The 17,506-nt window shown below is 41.3% G+C and overlaps 1 protein-coding gene across 2 annotated transcripts in view; it reads left to right on the top strand.

Annotated features, from left to right (window-relative positions):
* Nucleotides 1-17,506, top strand: part of ADIPOR2 (adiponectin receptor 2) — an 81,071-nt gene that overhangs the window by 51,623 nt on the left and 11,942 nt on the right. For both annotated transcript variants that reach the window (XM_050920956.1, XM_050920963.1), the window contains exon 3: nt 15,590-15,712. In XM_050920956.1, coding sequence (XP_050776913.1) covers nt 15,590-15,712 — 123 coding nt within the window. The remainder of the gene's footprint in view (nt 1-15,589; nt 15,713-17,506) is intronic.

Genomic DNA, 17,506 nt, shown 5'->3' on the forward strand with positions numbered 1-17,506 from the left:
GTAATGGCTTTGCTCAAAAAAGATTCTCTTAACAGCAGTGTTCTCGCTCTTTGTGCAGTTAAAACATGAGCTTCTTACAGCTGCCATGTTGGTAAATAGTGTGGCTCCAGCAAAATATCATAAGTCTGACCTGGCAGAAGCTCAGGAATGGATATCTGATAACTTCAGAGGACATGCCACTGTAGGGTCTGAGCACCACATGTACCTGAAGAGTCAGGGTCAGCCTTCTCTTTAGGAGACTAATCCATGCCTCGCCAGTTCTCCTTTCTAGCTGGCTAGCATTACAGATCTGAAAGGGTGGTGGCAATTGGTGGATCTTTAGCTTGTTTTTAGTGGATTATACTCTAGTTGTTCAGTTGGCATCAGACTAACAAATGGATGTCCAGATGAGATTTCTTTTTAAAAGTGGGTGCGAGTGTGTGTGTGGGGGGGAATGGTATCACTAGCTGACAAATAAAATGTTAGCAGAAGTCTTAAATTTAAACTAACAGCCATTTATTTAAAAAAGCAGCAGAGAGTCCTGTGGCACCTTATAGACTAACAGACGTATTGGAGCATGAGCTTTCGTGGGTGAATACCTACTTTGTTGGATGCATTTATTTCAAGTGATCTTTCAGTTGGAGCTCATCAAAAATTGAGTGGAAATAAAGAAATACTAATAACTATCAGCCAACTCTGTGTGAATTAATTGCAGTGGGAAACTCAGGTAATGTAATTGCTGAACTCTTAACAATAACAAAGGGATTGCTAACTTTGACACAGTATTGGTATCCAAGCATGTTAAGTAATCATATTTTGCTTAATACCAAATCTGCCATCCTGTATAGTGCAGGAAGGAATATCTTCCTCTTCCCCCATTTTTCATGTATAACCTGGGTACAGTATAGGGAGAGAGTTTGCTTTCTTCTGAAACCTGAAGTATTTACTGCCAGATGCAGACCACTCATAAACCAATTTTCTGATCCACTCTGGGAAACTAAGAGGGTGTTTATTTTGGGGGGTGGTGGTCCTGGTGGTGGAATCTTAAACACGATACTTTTTTAAAATAAAGGCTTGATTTTAGAATTTTAATATTAAAGGATAAAAATGGAAGAGGATAAGTTTCAAAGATATTGGTATGCCGGGCTCATTCTAAATGCTTTCTCGTTCTCGGAAACTAATGCTGAGTACATCTCTAGAAGCTATATGTTGGGGAAAAAAAAGTGTAAAATATTACAGGAAGTCACTTAGACTCATAGACTTTAAGGTCAGAAGGGACCATTATGATCATCTAGTCTGACGTCCTGCACAATGCAGGCCATAGAATCTCACCCACCCACTCCTGTAACAAACCCCTAACCTATGTCTGAGTTATTAAAGTCCTCAAATCATGGTTTAAAGACCTCAAGGTGCAGAGAATCCTCTAGCAAGTGACCCATACGCCATACCCCACGCTGCAGAGGAAGGCGAAAAACCTCCAGGGCCTCTGCCAATCTGCCCTGGAGGAAAATTCCTTCCCGACCCCAAATATGGCGATCAGTTAAACCCTGAGCATGTGGGCAAGACTCACCAGCCAGCACCCAGGAAATAATTCTCTGTAGTAACTCAGATCCTACCCCATCTAACATCCCATCACAGACCATTGGGCATATTTACCTGCTAATAATCAAAGATCAATTAATTGCCAAAATTAGGCTATCCCATCATACCATCCCCACCATAAACTTCACTCCTCTAATGGTTAGAAACCTTCATCTAATTTCAAGTCTAAACTTCCTAGTGTCCAGTTTATATCCATTTGTTCTTGTGTCCACGTTGGTACTAAGCTTAAATAATTCCTCTCCCTCCCTGATTTTTATCCCTCTGAAATATTTATAGAAAGCAATCATATCTCCCCTCAGCCTTCTTTTGGTTAGGCTAAACAAGCCAAGCTCTTTGAGTCTCCTTTCATAAGACAGGTTTTTCCATTCCTCGGATCATCCTAGTAGTCCTTCTCTGTACCTGTTCCAGTTTGAATTCATCCTTCTTAAACATGGGAGACCAGAACTGCACACAATATTCCAGATGAGGTCTCACCAGTGCCTTGTATAATGGTAAATTAGAGGTAAATTTAGATCCACTGCATTTCTTTTGTCTAAAAAATCTATTACCTTCTCAAAGAAAGAGATCAGGTTGGTTTGGCATGATCTACCTTTTGTAAAACCATGTTGTATTTTGTCCCAATTACCATTGACCTCAATGTCCTTAACTACTTTCTCTTTCAAAATTTTTTCCAAGACCTTGCATACTACAGATGCCAAACTAACAGGCCTATAGTTACTCAGAACACTTTTTTCCCCTTTCTTAGAAATAGGAACTATGTTAGCAGTTCTCCAGTTGTATGGTACAACCCCTGAATTTACGGATTAATTAAAAATTCTTGCTAATGGGCTTGCAGTTTCATGTGCCAGTTCCTTTAATATTCTTGGACGAAGATTATCTGGGCCCCCTGATTTAGTCCCATTAAGCTGTTTGAGTTTGGCTTCTGCCACGGATGTGGTAATATCTACTTCTATATCCTCATTCCCATTTGTCATCCTACCATTATCCCTAAGCTCCTCATTAGCTTCATTAAAGACTGAGGCAAAGTGTTTGTTTAATATTGGGCCATGCCTAGATTATCCTTAGCCTCCGCTTCATCCTCAGTGTTTAGCGGTCCCACTTCTTCTTTCTGTTTTCTTCTTATTTGTATGGCTATAGAACCTTTTTACTATTGGTTTTCATTCCCTTTGCAAGGTCCAACTCTACATGGCTTTTGGGCTTTCTCACTTTATCCCTACATGTTCTGACCTCAATAAGGTACCTTTCCTTGCTAATTCCTCCCATCTTCCACTCCTTGTAGGCTTTCTGCTTTTTCTTGCTTGCTCATCCAGCTCGGTCTCCTGCCTATGAATTTTTTCCCTTTTCTTGGGATGCAGGCTTCTGATAGTTTCTGCAACTTTGACTTGAAGTAATTCCAGGCCTCCTCCACCTTTAGATCCACAAGTTGTTCAGTCCAATCCATTTCCCTAACTAATTTCCTTAATTCTTTAAAGTTAGCCCTTTTGAAATCAAAAACCCTAGTCCCAGATCTATTTTTGTTTCTCCTTCCATCTAGTTTGGGCTCTTGTAGCTATCACGGTGCAGCCAGGTGACAAATGAACCTCATTTAGGATTAAAGGAACAAGTTGTGGATGTCCCATTTAACTGTTGGGGCTTATGGTGCTGTTTAAGGCAGTAGAGGCAATGGAGGGCCAAAGGATTCTTTCCTCACAATGCTGCCATTTGCATGAGGAGCATGTTTCATGCAAAGACATGAAGTTGCAAAGGAATAGGAAGAGGAGGGCAGAGCCTACAGTGGTGCATCCTGCAAAAACTTTATCATTAGTAGACCGCACAGAAATCAGTAGTAAGCCTGTGCTGATTCATATTGCCATACTAGGATATGGGAAACCTTGTTTGGGGTGACTTCCTTATCAGAAATTCTGATATCTCATACCTCTCTGAGCGCCCATGGATATTCTTAATTATCTATCACTCTATTCCTGATCTCCTTAAGATTTTTATACTACTGCATTGGATGTTTTGGAATAATTGCTGTTATAGTTACACTTCAGCTAAACATTAAAATAGAAGGCAATGGCTATTCAAAACAATTCCTAAAAAAACCTCTTATTTTCATGATTATCTGCATAATGAATGGAGCTGGTATCTCTCCAAGTAGGAGATGACATTTTGTTGATATTTAAGATCTAGATTGCCTTGCTGTGAAACGTGTTTGAGACCTCAGAAATGCAGAATGTGTGGCAAATTCAGTTTTTTCAACACTGATGTAAGGCAAGTTGTATCTTTTTCTTTCTTTTTAAATTTTTTTATTTATTTATTATGGGTTAGGTCTTTCCTCTCCCCAGTGCAAGTTAGCTTCCTGTGTTGTAGCCTTAAATTTCAAACTGTCAACAGAAAACAATTTCTGGCTCGCTTATTTTAGGACAGGTTTTTTAGCATTTTTAAAGTGAGTTCCTCTAGTATCAAATATCTTAGTTTGTTGTAACTTTATTAGAAGAGACGTTAAATTCTAAATGCATTTGACAATATGTACTTGTCTCTCTTCTCAGCTCACTGAAAGGAATCACTAATCTGTCTTGGAGTCCTGAACAGTTGCGTTCTCTTAAAGGCAAAAGATCACAAAGTGGGAATAAACTGGGAGGGAGTGTCTGAGGTGTAGATTGGAGTCTTGCTCACGAGCTTCATCATATTGGAAGGATGTATCCAGTTAAGTGTCCCAGAGATCAATGATGGAGTCACCAGTCAGCATTCATTAAAGACTTTGAAGATCTTGTGATTCCAGCAAAAATAGAATTTGAGAAGTTATAGTAAATACAGAGGGTTCTGTATAACATAATTTAATCCAAAGTGAGGTGAGCATTTTTTAAATGCTAAGGTCGGAGTGCTTTAATTACTCAGCATAGCTGTTAATTTAAAGCAGTTCTTAGGGCGGTGGAGAGAGATGAGGTTATGGTGGATTTCAAACTGTGCAGGAGTTTCCAATTTTCTGCTGCTGTTTGTGTGCCAGTCTGCCCTCTTCACGCAATCTTTTGTGAGACAAGATATTGGTATTCCTCTGTGCTGCACTAGTAAGGCTGCACTTGAATGGTGTCCCCATTTCTTGAAAGATTCAAAGCAGAAGTGAAACTTCAAAAATTTACCAGACTAGCTAGAGAACAAAACTCATTTGCCAGATGTAGATGCAGAATTAGGCAGGGGGTACCAGTGGGTCAGAAACAGTATGCTAGTGAGAAGTCCAGTCATTTCCAGCTATTGGGAGGGTCTTTTCTAGTAGGGTGCTCTCCCGGGAACTTGTGTTGCATGGGTTCTGGATAGCAGCTGTGAAACTTCCCCCTTTATATTAAAAAAACAAACAAACAAAAAAACACCCTGCAGAGATTAATGACTTGACCCACATATCCACCCATGCCACTAGCCTCCTTCAGTGCTTCTTACAGAAAGATTTAAGATTGAAAATGAGTCCAGTGTCAAACTCAACATGGCATTAACCCAGACCCTGTTATGGGAGACACTGTATGATTTAGTTATTAACCAATCAAGATTTTTTTACTATGTTATTAACTAACTATAGTTGATGAAATAATACTTGGCCAGAATAGCCAAGTAAATATAAATAGATATATGAAAATAGTAAATGAAACAATGAATTAAGACCACTGTGGCTCTTTTGGATAATGTTGATTGCTAATTTGGCTCCTGAACTACTGAGATCTGAGTATCACTGGTTTTAAATATCTAAAATCTAAATATTTTCTAATAGTCACTGCAAGTATCTGCTTTCTGGTTCAGGCTGTGCTTTGGAATGAACATACCACAGACAGATTTAATTGAACAATATTATCTTAGGTTTCAGCTATGTCAGTGGTGTGCTTGGTGTTGTACAAGACCAGGAGGATAGTCCTTTCTTGAAGAATTTTCAATGTAAATGTTTTAATTTTTTTTTTAATAACTGACTACAAGAAATTGCACGTAACACTTGAGCACCCTCTGAAGGAGAACTGGTTTCTTTGGGAAAGAGTTTGACACTCCTCCATCCACCCCTAAGCAACTCTGCCTCCTGCTTTAGATTTTTGTTTAGTTTGACTTCATGGTGGCTTGTTTCTGTGCAATGATGAGAGAGTCTGGGGACTTAAGATTTGTTAATATAGTTGAAAAGAGTAAGCTAGCTATTAATGTCTAGTGCATTGTCTAGGGCAACAACGAGACCTGTGTACCAATGTTCTAAGTCCAAAATTTTGTGTTAGCAAATAGGATACATTTTGATCCCCCCCTATTGAATAGGTGTCTGGAGTGTAGGAATATATTCCCTAAACTTTCAGTTCATTCCTTTATTAACACTTCATAAAGGTGGCATGTTGTGATCGTCCTGGGAAGTACACACTCATTTGACAGAGGGATGTGTGCTTGACATTCACTGTAAAATAACTGAAGGTCACTTCCATGATCTCCTTTATACTCTCATGATTGACCGAAGTGCTTGGTACCCTTTCATATAAGGTGGGATTCTTCATTAGAGGGTGGCAAGCTGGTATGTACAGATGGTGGTAGAACCATGAGATGGTACTGTATTTAAATATGTCTGGCTGCCTTATGTATATGCAGATAAGACAGTAGTTAGAGGTGATTTGGTTCCTTGCTTGAAGAGGTAGTGAGTGTGTGTGTGTTGGGGGAATAAAAAGGGAAAAGTGGTAGGTAAATATTACAAGGGTCCTTTCACTGTTGCCCACTTGACTTAAAAAGTATATTTTATGTTTTGTATATTTGTGTAGTCATAACAGACATACTATGATAAACAGTGTGCTATTACATCAGGCCCAATGATCAGTTGAAAAGTAGATGCTAAAAACAGTGAGAAGGAGACCAAAATTAGGCAAGACAAGAACCAAAGTAGTTGGAAGTGAGCTGACCTGGATAGAAGGCCTTAATACTAATGCTTGAATACTACTTTCTATTTTTATACTACCCTCAGCGTGGTAGTGTCTGAGCACATCTAAAAGAGGGATGCTGGTGGACATGCTCAGGAAAGGAGCCCTATAAAGAGAAGTTCTGGAACACAGAGCTCTGCTCTTTTTCCAGTCTGGCTAAAGTCTTTTTATGAAAAGCAGGAGCAACCTATGTTGACTCTCTCTTGTCTTGGAGGGACACAAATTTGAGTCACTCTTCTACCTTAGACTAAAATAAAGGTCTTTCTATCATCCACAAGGCCTTTAAACAAATCCTTTGACTGATTATCAGATATCACAGATTACATAGAAGGTGAGTGTGAGCAATTTTTTTATATCCATATTAAGGATGAAATAGGTTAAAAAAGCCAGTAATTATAGAACACTATGTAACCAGCTGTGTATTCTGTTCCTAGATAAATTATTCTTTATGAAGCTAGATGTACATACATACAAAAACAACACTAATATAAATGTAAGGTTGGCATTTGAATGATAAAAGTCAGGAAATCTTTAATTCAGGTTCCTACAGAAACCATAACTGCAGCTTCTTGGCAGTGAAAGACCCTATTACATGCTAGTGCATTGAAATCAGACAATGTTTGGGCTATTTACATGAATGAGGGGCAATGTTAGGTTTGATGTAAGAATCTTAATTTTCTGATTTTGTTCAATTAAAATATCATCCTTGCCTATCAACCACACACAGCATTCCTGTACTTGTTTTGTATATGATCTTTTAATGAGAAACAAAAATGAGGTGTGAAGTGTAACTACATAATTGGGATACTTAACATTGCAGTTGCAGAGAGCAGTAAGACACCTTATACTGCAGGCTTGTTTTTTGCTTTGACTTTGTCCCCTGTCTAAAGTACTAATAAAGCCCAACTTCCTTGTATCAGACAACATCAGACTGTGGGAATGAGATGATAATGTATTTGTTTTGAAGCCCTAGGACAGGGATAGGCAATCTATGGCACATGTGCTGAAGGCAGCACACGAGCTGATTTTCAGTGGCACTTGCACTGCCTGGGTCCTGGCCACCGGTCCAGGGAGCTATGCATTTTAATTTAATTTTAAATGAAGCTTCTTAAACATTTTATTTTATAAACCTATTTACTTTACATGCAACAATAGTTTAATTATATATTATAGGCTTATAGAAAGAGACCTTCTAAAAACGTTAAAATGTATTATGGCACACACAACCTTAAATCAGAGTGAATAAATGAAGACTCGGCACACCACTTCTGAAAGGTTGCCAACCCCTGCCCTAGGAAGTAAACAATGAGGAGTCCTTGTGGCACTTTAGAGACTAAGGCCTTGGCTACACTTGAGAGTTACAGTGCTATTGGTGGCTTTATAGCGCTGTAACTCACTCTCTGTCCACGCTGGCAAGGCACATGCAGCGCTATATGTCCCTGGCTACAGCGCTGCTTGTACTCCACCTCCACGTGAGGAATAAAGAATATAGTGCTGCTGCTGCAGCCCTGGGGTGCCAGTGTAAACAGGGAATTATCTTAGTACGCTATAACTGATCTCCAGAAGCTTCCCTTAATCCTTTTAAGTAAAGATTACTCTCTTTGTTTTGTTGTGATGCCTCTCTTTATTTTGTTGTGAACTCCGGGCTCCCAAAGCTGCTCATCCAAAAAACAAACAGCTACTGTTTGCTGTGAATGAGCAGAGGCTGGGGGGCTCCCTTTGGAACGCCCACAACTAGTTTTGCTTGAAGAGAGGGGGAGGGAGGGGGCTCAAGGAGAGAAGCGGCACATCACGCGGGAGGGAGGGACCGGGGGTCCGTTTCAGGGAGGCTGCTTATCAGCTGCTGTTTGCTTTCAATGAGTGAGAGGGGGGTTGGGGAGGGGGTCAGAACTTGCAAGGCAGCTGCTGACAGAGTGTCGGCTCCAAAAATCCGCTCTCTCCCCCACGCTCCCTGTCACACTCCACCCACCCCCCTCTTTTGAAAAGCATGTTGCAGCCACTCGAACGCTGGGATAGCTGCCCATAATGCACCGCTCCCAATGCCACTGCAAACGTGGCCACGACAGTGCGCTGTCAGCTGTCAGTGTGGACCGACTGCAGCACGTTCCCTACTCAGCTGTACGAAGACAGGTTTAACTCCCAGCGCTGTACAGCTGCAAGTGTAGCCATACCCTGACACATTTATTTGGGCATAAGCTTTTGTGGAAGGGTTTCTACGGGTAAGTAAGCAACAAGAAGAAAGTCAGGGAAAGTGTGGGACCCTTACTGAATGGGGGAAGCAATATAGTGACAGATGTGGAAAAAGCTAAAGTATTCAATGCTTTTTTTTGCTTGATCTTCACAGACAAGGTCAGCTCCCAGACTGCTGCACTGGGCAACACAGTATGGGTAGGAGGTGAGCAGCCCTCAGTGGTGAAAGAACAGGTTAAGGGCTATTTAGAAAAGCTTGACATGCACCAGTCCATGGGTCCAGATCTAATGCATCCAGGGGTGCTGAGGGAGTTGGCTGATGTGATTGCAGAGCCATTGGCCATTATCTTTGAAAATTCATGGTGATCAGGGAAGGTCCCAGACGATTGGAAAAAGGCAAATAGTGTCCATATTTTAAAAAGGGAAGAGAGACAACCTGGGGAACTATAGACCAGTCAGCTTCACTCAGTCCCTGGCAAAATCATGGAGCAGATCCTCGAGGAATCCATTTTGAAGCACTTGGAGGAGAGGAAGGTGATCAGGAATAGTTAACATGAGTTCACCAAAGGCAAGTTATGCCTGGCCAACCTGCTTGCCTTCATGATGAAATAACTGGCTCTGTGGATATGGGGAGAGCGGTGGATGTGATGTATCTTGACTTTAGCAACCCTTTTGATACTGTCTCCCACAGTATTCTTGCCAGCAAGTGAAAGTAGTATGGATTGGATGAATGGACTATAAGGTGGATAAAAAGCTGGCTAGATTGTTGGGCTGAACCAGGTAGTGATCAATGGCTTGATGTCTAGATGGCAGCCGGTATCAAGCAGAGTGCCCCTGAGGCTGGTTTGTTCCACATATTTATTAATGATCTGGATGATGGAATGAATTGCACCCTCAGCAAGTTTGAAGATGACACACAGCTGAGGGGAGAGGTAGATATGCTGGAGGGTAGGGAAATGGTCCAGAGTGACCTAGACCAACTGGAGGATTGGGCCAAAAGAAATCTGATGAGGTTCAACAAGCACAAGTGCAGAGTCCTGCACTTAGGAAGGAAGAATCCCATGCACTGTGACAGACTGGGGACTGACTGACTAAGCAGCACTTCTGCAGAAAAGGACCTGGGGATTAGTGGATGAGAAGCTGGATATGAGTCAGGAGTGTGCACTTGTTGCCAAGAAGGCCAATGGGATATTGGGCTGTATTAGTTAGGAGCATTGCCAGCAGATGGAGAGAAGTGATCATTCCCCTTTATTCAGCACTGGTGAGGCCACACCTGGAGTTTTGCATCCAGTTTTGGTCTCCCCACTACAGAAGGGATGTGGACAAATTGGGGAGAGTCCAGTGGAGGGCAACGAAAATGATCAGGGGGCTGGGGCACATGACTTATGAGGGGAGACTGAGGGAACTGGGGTTACTTAGTGTGTGGAAGAGAAGAGTGAGGGGGGGATTTGATAGCAGCCTTGAACTACCTGAAGGGGAGATTCAAAAGAGGATGGAACTAGGCTGTTCTCAGTGGTGGCAGATGACAGAACAAGAAGCAATGGTCTCAAGTTGCAGTGGGGGAGGTGTAGGTTGGATATTAGGAAATACTGTTTCACTAGGAGGGTGGTGAAGCACTGGAATGGGTTACCTAGGGAGGTGGTGGAAGCTCCATCCTTAAAGGTTTTTAAGGCCTGGCTTGATAAAGCCCTTGCTGGGGTGATTTAGTTGGTGTTGATCCTGCTTTGATCAGGGGGATGGACTAAATGACCTGCTGAGGTCTCTTCCAACCCTAATATCTTATGATTCTATGAAAATGCACTCCCACAAGGGAGTGGCGCTCTCCTCCCAAAGACTTTGCTGTTCATTTCCTTGAAGTGCTTTATCTCCTCTATCTTCCCCCATTTTGCCATTTGTCTGTCCTCACTCGCTAAATCAAGTTTTCTACTTCTCAAATCCTTATGATGGAGAAGGGGGAAATGAGCTACCTCCATCTCCACTGTGGATCTAGGTTGGGTCCTAATGCTGAGTGGGCAGGGATTTCTGAATGCCGGTATCAAACCCAAAAGGAGCTTTTACAGAAAGTCAGTTAGTTTTGTATTTTAAATACACAAGCTTTGAGCCACCCTTGCTTCTGAACAACTTTCTGCTCTGATCAAACAGCAGGGCAGATGGGGGTTCACCACTCTTCCCTTCTGTGCACAGCAGCTCCTAGTGGTGGGAGGTCTTAAAGAAACAGCAAGCAGAACTTTGGATATATTTTCAGAAGGACTATCAAGTTTTGCAGTGGGAATGTTGGTAGCTATGCAAGAATTGTTTAATAGCTAGGTGTCACAAGGACTTGGTTCTGTTCCCAGCTCTCCAGTGGACTTTCTGTGATCACGGACAAGTTACTGATTCTCTGGCTCTCTGAAGTAGGGATAATACTCTGTTCACATGGGTGTTACCCTAAATCCATCTAATGGTTTTTTTAAAAAACACTGAGATCCTCTGACAGAAGGTGCTGTAGAAATGCCCAGGGCACTCTTGCTTTCATAGGTAATGTTCTCCTTTAATCAGAATATTAAGCTACAGCAGAAATCTCACCGGAAGCAAGTCTACTTGTATTCAGAATTTTACCAGTATGAAATGGAAAAGGCCACTGCATAAAACATCCTGTATTACTGAAATCAATAAAAAGTGTGCTTCCATTATGGGCACTGGAACATGATTTAATGTTTGCTCATTGCAGTGGCTGGCTTCCTCCCTCAGTGACTGCACCACCACTCCTAATTTCAGGGGCAGGTCATAACTTCATATCAGTGGAGTCTCTAGTTGCCATGTAGTTGAACAGCAGTATTCATATCTGGAATGGGCAATGCATAACACTAGAAAACTGTTCATCCCCTCCTTATTGCCTCACATAATGCATTGTGTATAACAGGTGTGTGACATGAGAAGCATCTATTTATAGACCTTTCTGTCAACATTTTAACAGAACTTTGTGGTGAAGGGGGAAAGGGTAAAATTCTGAAGCTTGTATATTTAAAATACAAAACTGACTCTTTCTGTAAAAGCTCCTTTTGGGTTTGATACTAGTTGCCTTGCCTCTATGTTCTTCAATTAAAACTGAAGACCTGAGACAGCATTTCCTGGCCATGTGTCAGGGTGACATTATGTACTGTACTACCCAGCTAGTAATCTTCAAGGAATAATGGGAATTGTAGTCAGGCAGAAGTTATGATATCCTGTACTTAATTTCACACCAACTTGTGCTTGTTTTTTCTCCCCTCATCTCCAGAAGGTATCTATCTTAAGTTTTGTATACACTGAACACCATTTAAAAAAACAAAATCAAACAACTCCTTACTCTATCTCTACTCTGCTTCCAACTCTGCACAGCAGTGGGAAAGCTTACCCAAGAATAAGAATCTAAATCAAATAGATAATTCCCCTTGTGAAATCAGTCGGACAATAGCATTCATACAGGACTACTGCAAAGCACAAACCAGCTTTTCTTATTGTCTAAATTTGATGAGAATTGAAAGCTTCTAAAAATGCCTCATCTCTGGCAGGGTTGGATTTCTAGGAAGCTAGGCTAATGTCATGCTCCAGTGACATACTTCTACCTCTCTAACATTTGCAGTCCTCATTCATTCAGTCTAATGGGACATAGGAGAGCACAGGAGAGGGAGTTAATGTTTCTACATTTGAAATACATTTCAGTATGTACCTTAGTAAGAACCAAAGTATCACATCCTTTTCTTAACCAGATACTTTATTTTTTGGGGAAAAAAATTAGTATTTGAAAAACCTCACTGTGGCTCACATTAAATATTAATGCCTTAATGTTTTCTTGAATGTTAACTTTATAGCCTGATAGCGGGAAGGAGGTGGAAAAAAACCACTGTTGCTTGGCAGCAATTTGGCTTGTGTATATGGCGCCTGATGGTGCCAGGTCTCAATGACCTAATGGTGCCAGGTCTCAAGATGCTTGCTGTCTCAATTCCTGCTGTCTCTACTGTAAGGAGCTTGGCATTATTTTATTCATTTAGTAGCAGATGTCCAAAATGCAAGCAGAATTTGGCTGTAGTTCATAATTAACTAGTCCTCTAATCCCCCCAAAATCCACCCAAATTAAAACTTTTCCCTCTCATTCTAGAAATAAAAAAAGCCTGATGTTTTGGGCATTGCAGTGTATCCTGAGGTTCAACAAATTTAGGCTCTGATAGACTAGTGAGGTAGGGGAATAATGGATTCCTTAATTTAAGATCCTTCAGTCAAGATCCCTTGCCTCCAGCCCCTCTTGTTTTAAAAACTGAGACCTGTAAGTTCGAACACCTTATTTGATTCTGCTGTAGTCTGACAAAAAGGGATTCCCTAATGTAACTGAGGCTGGCCTATCTGTGTAGCCCATCTCCGATGTGTTGGAATTCAAATTCCAGCCCTACCTTTCTGTAAGGCCTGATCTTGGAAAGTGTACATTGTAACAGGGCTGACCTATCCGAAGGAGGCCTTATAGCATGCAGAGTAATGTAGTGCAAAGTGGATCCAAACCTTAAAGGCATTTAAAAAAATAAATCTGGAATAAAAAATCCTAATGATAGAGGTCCTATTAGTGGGTGGAGATGGTAAAATTGTCAATGATGCTGAAAAGCAGAGATGTTTTCTGTAGTTGGAATGAAGCTGGATGTTATGTTTACTTTCAATTCTATTCCAACAGCTGTTTACTATCCTCCTTTCTTTAAAATACTTATATAATAAAAATTTAAAAAAGTCTGGCCTGAATAACTTCCACACAAGCGTTTTAAGGATTGACTGAGGAATTTTGCATCATTGCTGTTAGATTTTAATAAACTTGGGCAAGTTCCAGAGGGAGACAGGAGTCACTGCTGTGCCAGTATTTAAAAAAAGTAAACCAGGTTACCAGCTAACTGTAGGTCTGGAAGCCTGGCTTTGATCCTGAACAAAATAATGCGGAGGCTGTTACAAGATTATCACTGAAGAATAAAAGGACAAAAATAAAATTGTGACAATGTAATTTCATGGAAAACAGGTCTTGTCAAATGAATTGTGTCCAGTTTTGGTGTTAGTACATTAAGAAGGATGTTGAAAAAATGGAGAATTTAGAAAAGAGCTACAAGAATGAATCTACGTCTAAGAAACACTCATTACAATAAAAGTTTAATTGTTTTAGCTTGTTGAAGAGATTAAGAGGCATCATCATGGTCTAGAAGTACTTGCACTAGGAGAAGACTCTCTTTAATTCTAGCTGTTTATCCTTGCAAACAGACATAAGATTCAGTGGTTTAAAGTTGAAGGTAGAAATATTCGAACTGGAAATAAAGTGCAAATTAACATTCAGGGTAATCAGCCATTAGTACGTTATATAAAGGGGTTATGGCAGATTCTCCATATCTTGAAGAGACTAAATCAACTTTGGAAGTTTTCCTTAAGAGATGCAGTAGTTAACTATAAGTTATTGGGCTTGATGCAGGAGTTACTAAGGTGTGAAGTTCTGTGACTATCATACATGAGGTCAGATATAATCATTCTGGAACCTTCTGGCCTGCAAATCTTTGAATGTGACTTGGCCACTTGAACTCTTGGCAGCTTTCTAGAGCAGAGACTTGAAGGGCACAAAAGGCTTCCCTTCCCTTCCCCTACTCAATATTGCTATGACTCTTTCCTCCTGCTGCCTCCTCAAGATTTACCTTGGCAGCGGAAGTGTTGAGTCCCTGGTAATACAGATCACTTCTAATAAACAAAGCAGAATTTAGTGACCTGTTTCTTTATTTACTGAAATTGGAATGACCAAAGCATGTCTTCACTTGCTTTGTCCTCTGCATTTTAGTGTGCTGAAGAATGGATGGCATGGGATTTATAGCTAATGACTCTTGTGATTGATATAACCCCTCCATCTATATTCCTGCCTTATAAAACAGGATTCTGGAGTTTCATTTTTTTATTTCCACATCAAAATCCTGGCCTCTGTCTATACAGTGTTTTCCTGTAACTAGTATTTGAACCTTTCCATTCGAAAGTGTTTTTGGCTTAGTTGCTTTATACTCCACACCTGAACATAGCTGTTATATGAACAACATACCCATATATCTCAATGTCTGTACTTTGACCCATTAACTTTTTATCCCCAATCAAGGATATTGCAGATTTTGTATTCCTTATGCCATCCAATCTTAAACTGAATTTGGCACACCTTGATAATTTGTACATTATTCCCTGATAACCCTGAACTTCTACAGTTGAACTCTGTACCATTCACTTTTTTTAAAAAACATCATCTTAATAAAATTTTTATGCCACCATCTTCCACATATCTGTATGCCTCTGTCCAACTTCTGATTTCCTGGTTTTATTATTGGAACATCTTGCAGGACCAGCAGAAATGAACAAATCAACACTTCATAGCACAGTTCCAATAGGCATAATTTTCAGCTAAGCAGGTTTGAGTAAAATTAATCAAATTTAGGTAAATTTTATCAAGTCTGAAGTATAAGGCTTGCAAATCTTGCACTGAAATTGACTGCAGCCTCACCCTGGTTTATCCTGGGCTACCAGAATTAAAAAAATTTGTGGCATCTTTTCAAGAGTTTAGTACTAAAACAGAGAAGAGATTGAAACTATGTGTAGGATGTAATCCCACATTGGTAGGGGAATGGGTTTCATCATTTTATGGACTTTATAGCTGCTGATTCTAACGAAATACACAACTGTACAAAATTTCACTGAATTTTCCAGACTTCTTTGTGCGTGGTATAAACATGGATAACACTTTAAAAAGCATCTGAGTCACTTTTCTGAAAATTTTACCCCTTGTCTTGAATTTGAAATTTCAACTCCACAGTTAACCCATGTTTGGTTTTGGTGTAAAACATAAGATCATTCTTTTCAGTGTCAGTTTTTATATGAAATGTTTGTTTTTTCTCTTCCAGAGTTCTGAGGAATGTGACTGTAATGATGATGAGCCAGCTCAGGAAGATGAAGGGTTTATGGGTATGTCCCCTCTTTTACAAGCCCACCATGCTATGGAGAAAATGGAAGAGTTTGTGTGTAAGGTAAGCAATATATAAAGAAAACAAATCTATCCAGAATGATCACTTGAGCCTGGTAGCTAAATGAAACTAACGGGCCTTGTTCCCGAAGTAAACTGTGTTGGCAATAAGCTGAGGAACAGCAGGCACACAATGGAATTGGTCATTGAGCGATTCTCTATTTATCAGCTGCTGCTGCTGTGTTGAATCCCAGGTATGGTATAACTCAAAGGTGGGGAAACTGCATGTAGGGCAGGGGATTGGGGTTCAGGAGGGAGTGTGAGGGGGGTTCCCTATTCCTGGTCAGTGGGAGCTGCGGGGGGTGGTGCCTGCAGGCAAGGGCCGCAAATGGAGCCGTCTGCCTCCTCCAACCTCCTCCAGGGGCCGCAGGGACACGGTGCTGACCGCTTCCTGGAGCAGTGCGGGGCCCACGGTGCCACGGGAGTGGCAGTCCCATGGACCGGATCCAAAGCCCTGATGGGCCAGATCTGGCCCATGGGCTGTAGTTTGCCCACCCCTGCTATAACTGCATGAACTAGAAAGCATGGAACAATAGAGATTACATTCTGAAATTTATTTTAAAGCTGATATTGCAGCTAATGAGTCCCCTTTGGGAAACATCTGTGTGTCTGCAGGCGGAATAAAAGCGCTCAGCTTCCAGTGTTTCTGGTTCAAGACGCTTTCATTTATAAGGACAGCTCTTTCCAGACTTTTGCAGACATGCACATTTTTTTTGCCTCCACATCATCATTTGCTTCCATTGTAAAACAGACTTTGCTACCCAAATAGAAGAACAGGTTCTTTTAAAAGTCCATCCAAGTAAATCCATTGTGGACTATGTAGATATTGCTGGTCATGAATCTCAGTTCTGTTAAAGTTGTGAGGAATATATTGTATTGGTCTCTGGCTGATGCTCTAATTCTGGGTTTGGGTGAAGTGCTGCCTGTGGCATGCTTATTACTGTGGATATTACTAATGGCTGTTTGCCGTTGGTAGAGGGATCCTCGGAAATCAAGGTTGCATTTTCATACAGTGCTTTGAGCATGTTTTGTGTTTTAAACAGTATTGTTCCTCTGCTTTCTCAAAAATGGAAACACCTCCCCCTCCCCCTTCTTGCTGCATGTGAAGCAAAACATAGTTAATTCTTCTGTAAAACAGCATCTTTAAGAGTGTCTTAGGGTATGGCTACATTTGGAATTTCAAAGCGCTGCCCCGGCAGCGCTGCGGGAGCGCTGCCCCGGCAGCGCTTTGAAGTATGAGTGTAGTCAGAGCGGCAGCGCTGGGAGAGAGCTCTCCCAGCGCTGCATGTAAACCACATCCCTTACGGGTGTAGCGTGCAGCACTGGGAGCCGCGCTCCCAGCGCTGCTGCCCTGATTACACTGACGCTTCACAGCGCTGTATTTTGCAGCGCTCCGGGGGGAGTTTTTTCACACCCCAGTTGCAGCGCTGTAAAGTGTGAGTGTAGCCAAGGCCTTACTTGAGCTGGTTACTTTGACTCATTTTTGAGCTGTCTTGTGGTAGTCGTGTCTAGAGAGGGCTGGCAGTAGGAAGTGTCCCTTCAAAGGAAAACAAAGCAGCAGCATTCCTGAAATTGTTTTAGGTCCTCACTGTTAAAACAGAAATGAGAACCCAGCAGTTGACATTAACAGCTGCAGGATTCCCTAACCTTAATGCCTGCAGGATTCCCTAACTTTAATGCATGCATCTCTGCTCCTATATTCTTATTGCTAAGTGAGCAAATCCCAAAGACGATTGCATCTGTGCCATGCCTGTGTGTAGCCTTGCAATGCCAGCTGAGGAGCCAGACTGAAGATTAC

This window comes from Gopherus flavomarginatus, chromosome 1 (genome assembly GCF_025201925.1).
Source record: "Gopherus flavomarginatus isolate rGopFla2 chromosome 1, rGopFla2.mat.asm, whole genome shotgun sequence".
Taxonomy (NCBI): Eukaryota; Metazoa; Chordata; order Testudines; family Testudinidae; genus Gopherus; species Gopherus flavomarginatus.